The 3,241-nt window shown below is 44.1% G+C and overlaps 1 protein-coding gene across 1 annotated transcript; it reads right to left on the reverse strand.

Moving 5' to 3' along the window:
- Positions 1–237: 237 nt before the first annotated feature.
- Positions 238–462, reverse strand: LOC131200294 (protein kish-B-like). Its single transcript, XM_058186958.1, has one exon. The coding sequence runs from the start codon at positions 460–462 to the stop codon at positions 238–240; it is 225 nt and encodes a 74-aa protein (XP_058042941.1).
- Between the last annotated feature and the right edge of the window lie 2,779 nt (positions 463–3,241).

The following is a 3,241-nucleotide window of genomic DNA, read 5'->3' on the forward strand; positions in this document are numbered from 1 at the left end:
CAAAATAAGAAAAAAACCCAAAATATTTTAATGTTGCTTTAAAAACCTTTGGAACTAATATCTTTTATGTTTCAACATCAAAATCCCACCCTCTGACTCCTCTATTATAAGATAATTAAAATAATTAAAAATATCTGCCTATGATTATAACTTATTTTGATCTCCACAACCTCTGAAGCAAAAGCAAAAGAGCATAGTGTCTTCATTTAAACTGTTGTCCATCTGAAACAGTGGGATTCATTTTACAAAGAGGACATAAAAAGCCATGACAATATAGGATATTGCCACTGCTGAATGAAGTTTGGTACCAATGACTGCCGCCTTGTAAAATACACCCCATACGCCCCTCTTCTCTGAGAGAAGCCAGGTTTTCAGGCAAGGCACCTTCCGGAAATAGGCACAGGTGCAAATGAAGAGCAAGCCAAAGACCAAGAGCCCATCCAAGGAATACACATTAGCCATGATGGCTGCCCGACGAGCCAAAGCCCAACTCATCACCGCATCTCCAGGAGGAACAAACAGCCAGTGCGGCAACCTTTTGTATCCTGAGTGGATCTATAAATTGAGAGTAACTTGCAGTTACGAATTTGAAGACTGGAGCTGTGATCTAGTCGGGGGCTGGGGGGATTCGGGTTCAGTGAATTGACCAGACAAATAGATAAAAGTAAAGGATATAATATATAAGATGGCTGGCAGGCAACAAAGTTTGTTATAAAGTTCTATTATTCAAGGTGCATTAAGATTAAAGAACAAATGAAATTATAAACCATCAAGATTTGTAATGTAATGTCTTTGCTACATAAATCAACCTGAAATTCCATTAGATTAGAGCAGCCTGTATATTTAGAGGATTATTGTTTGTTCAATATATATTTATATTTATTTAATAGACTTCTATACTGTCTATCTCACCTAAGCCCTCTGAGTGGTTTACAACAACATAATAAAACAATATAAACATATGAATAAAATCACACTTAAAAATAAAGTTAAGGACAAAGTTAAAATGTACAAGTTGAAAGTGAAAATCAAATTTTAAAAAATCAGAACGCTAAAAGAATAACAAGTCAGAAGGAGTGCTCTCTAGCCAGCAACTATCCCCAGAGTTGTATCACACTCTTAGAGCTGATCCTAATTAACAGAGCCAAATCTTAACACTCTTTCGGACAACCACAAGAGTGGTTGCCTCACCTTTGATGGTAAGGTATTCCAAAGGGCAAGGGCAACAGCATAGAAGGTCCTCCTCCTCAATACTGCCAGTCTAAATTATTTGACAAAAATATATACAACATGCCATCCTGCTTGACTGGGTGGGATGGGTCAATGTAATTGAGATAGCTCCTCAGGTATCCTGATCCCATGCCATTAAAGGCTTTAAAGGTAATGACCAACACCTTCAACTGAATCCAGAAGCAAAGTGGTACCCAGTGCAGCTGACATAGCAGAGGTATTAAATTTGCCGCTGTAAAGGTGCCCAGAACAGCTTAGGTTACTGCATTCTGTACCAGTTGCAGCTTCCAGATTCTATCCATTAGTAGTTCCATGTATAGCACATTGTTGTAGTTCATCTGGGAGATGATCAGGGCATAAGTGACTGAAAGGAGAACTCTCAATCCATGAAGGGATCTAATTAGCACTCAGCCCATATAGTTGAGCAATGGCTCACCTATCCATAATTGCCATTTGTTCCTCAGGTAGAAGATGTGAGTCTAGGGGGACTCCCAGATTACACACTGGATCTGTCTGGGGCAGTGGAACCCCACTCAAGACCAAAGATGGCAAACCCAGTGTCAGGCCTGGAAGCCATCTTTTGCATTGGGCCTTCAGGCCTGCCACATTTACTACTGTGGGAAATTGCGAAGGAGGATTGTATGGAGCATGGGTGATAAATGGTCATAATAACATTCCTTTCTCAGAGAGTCAAGGACATCTTACCCTGCACCTGGAAGGCTGGAACTGGGAGGCATCTCCAGTTGGGACGGTGCTTTGATTGGACAATGTGATGGACATGTGGGTACTGGGGCAGGGACTTGGACTTTCCTTTGGGTGGGGAAAACCTGGAAGCTTTCAGATTCAGGTTTTCCCAGATGTGCCAATATGACATCTCTAATAAAATGGAACTTTGAGGAACTTCAAGCCTCCAAGTCTTCTTTTGTTGGGGTGTTACTTGGAACCCTGACATTAATCCAAATCTCCCTTTAAAAATTCAACTAGCTCCCCAGTTGAATTTTGTCCTGAGCCTCGAATGTCAACCCAAAACCGGGTGGCATGAAGACTCAGGGAAGATGGAGGAAAACAAGGTGGCCACAGAGGGAACCACAGGGGATGGTTCGGCAAGATATGTTGAGACCATCTACTCCCCTTCCCAAGCCTTCCAAAGTGGTGGAAGCAAAGGAGGCCCAGAAAGGGAATGCCAGCTGGGTGTCCAGCCCAAAGAGGTGGTGCCTGAGTAAGCCACGCAACTGGATCTAACCCTGTGGGATGAAGCTGCAGAAATCATGTCACTCCAAGAGATGATGACCAGGGCAATGCTGTTGGAGATGCGGATGAGTGGAGGCAGGGTGGAACAGATCCCAACCCTTAGATCTGGTTGCGCAGCTTGCTTGGGCACCAGTTCTTTGGGCCGGGCATCCAGCTGGCATTCCCTTTCTGCAGCCTTCTCCACTTTCACCACAACTTGGGAAGGGGAGTAGATGGTCTCAACATAGCTCGCTGAACCATTCCCTGTGGCTCCCCCTATGGCCGCCTTGTTTTCCTCCGTCTTCTCTTCCCAATATTGGGTATTCCCAATATTGAATATCCATCAGATCAGAATTGATTTCAGCTTTTGCAGATGGCATGAACGGGGGAAAAGCAGCAGAGTGGACAACAGAACTTCATAATAAGGAAGCTCCCAAGTTGGAAGATGCTGACGAGTTCATCCAACTGCTCTGAGGCCAGTTTGAGGACATGGCCCACAAAGTAGAAGTGGAGCCGGACAGCCTCCCAAAGAGCTAGTTTGGGAGTTTCGAAGTCTGGTCAGAAAGCTGAAGGACTGGCTGGAGTGCCTTCTCATCCAACACTTCAAGGAGGCTATCAAATCCAGACCTTAGGCAAGCTTGTGGCATAAGAGGGGTTCCGGAACGTATACCAGCATGGTACAGCACAGCCATTGCCATGGATCAGAAAATCCACCCCCACAGAAAGCCAACCACAGAGAAACCAATGAAAAGACCCCTAGGTCTCCAATCCCCAGCCAAGC

This window comes from Ahaetulla prasina, chromosome 5 (genome assembly GCF_028640845.1).
Source record: "Ahaetulla prasina isolate Xishuangbanna chromosome 5, ASM2864084v1, whole genome shotgun sequence".
Taxonomy (NCBI): domain Eukaryota; kingdom Metazoa; phylum Chordata; class Lepidosauria; order Squamata; family Colubridae; genus Ahaetulla; species Ahaetulla prasina.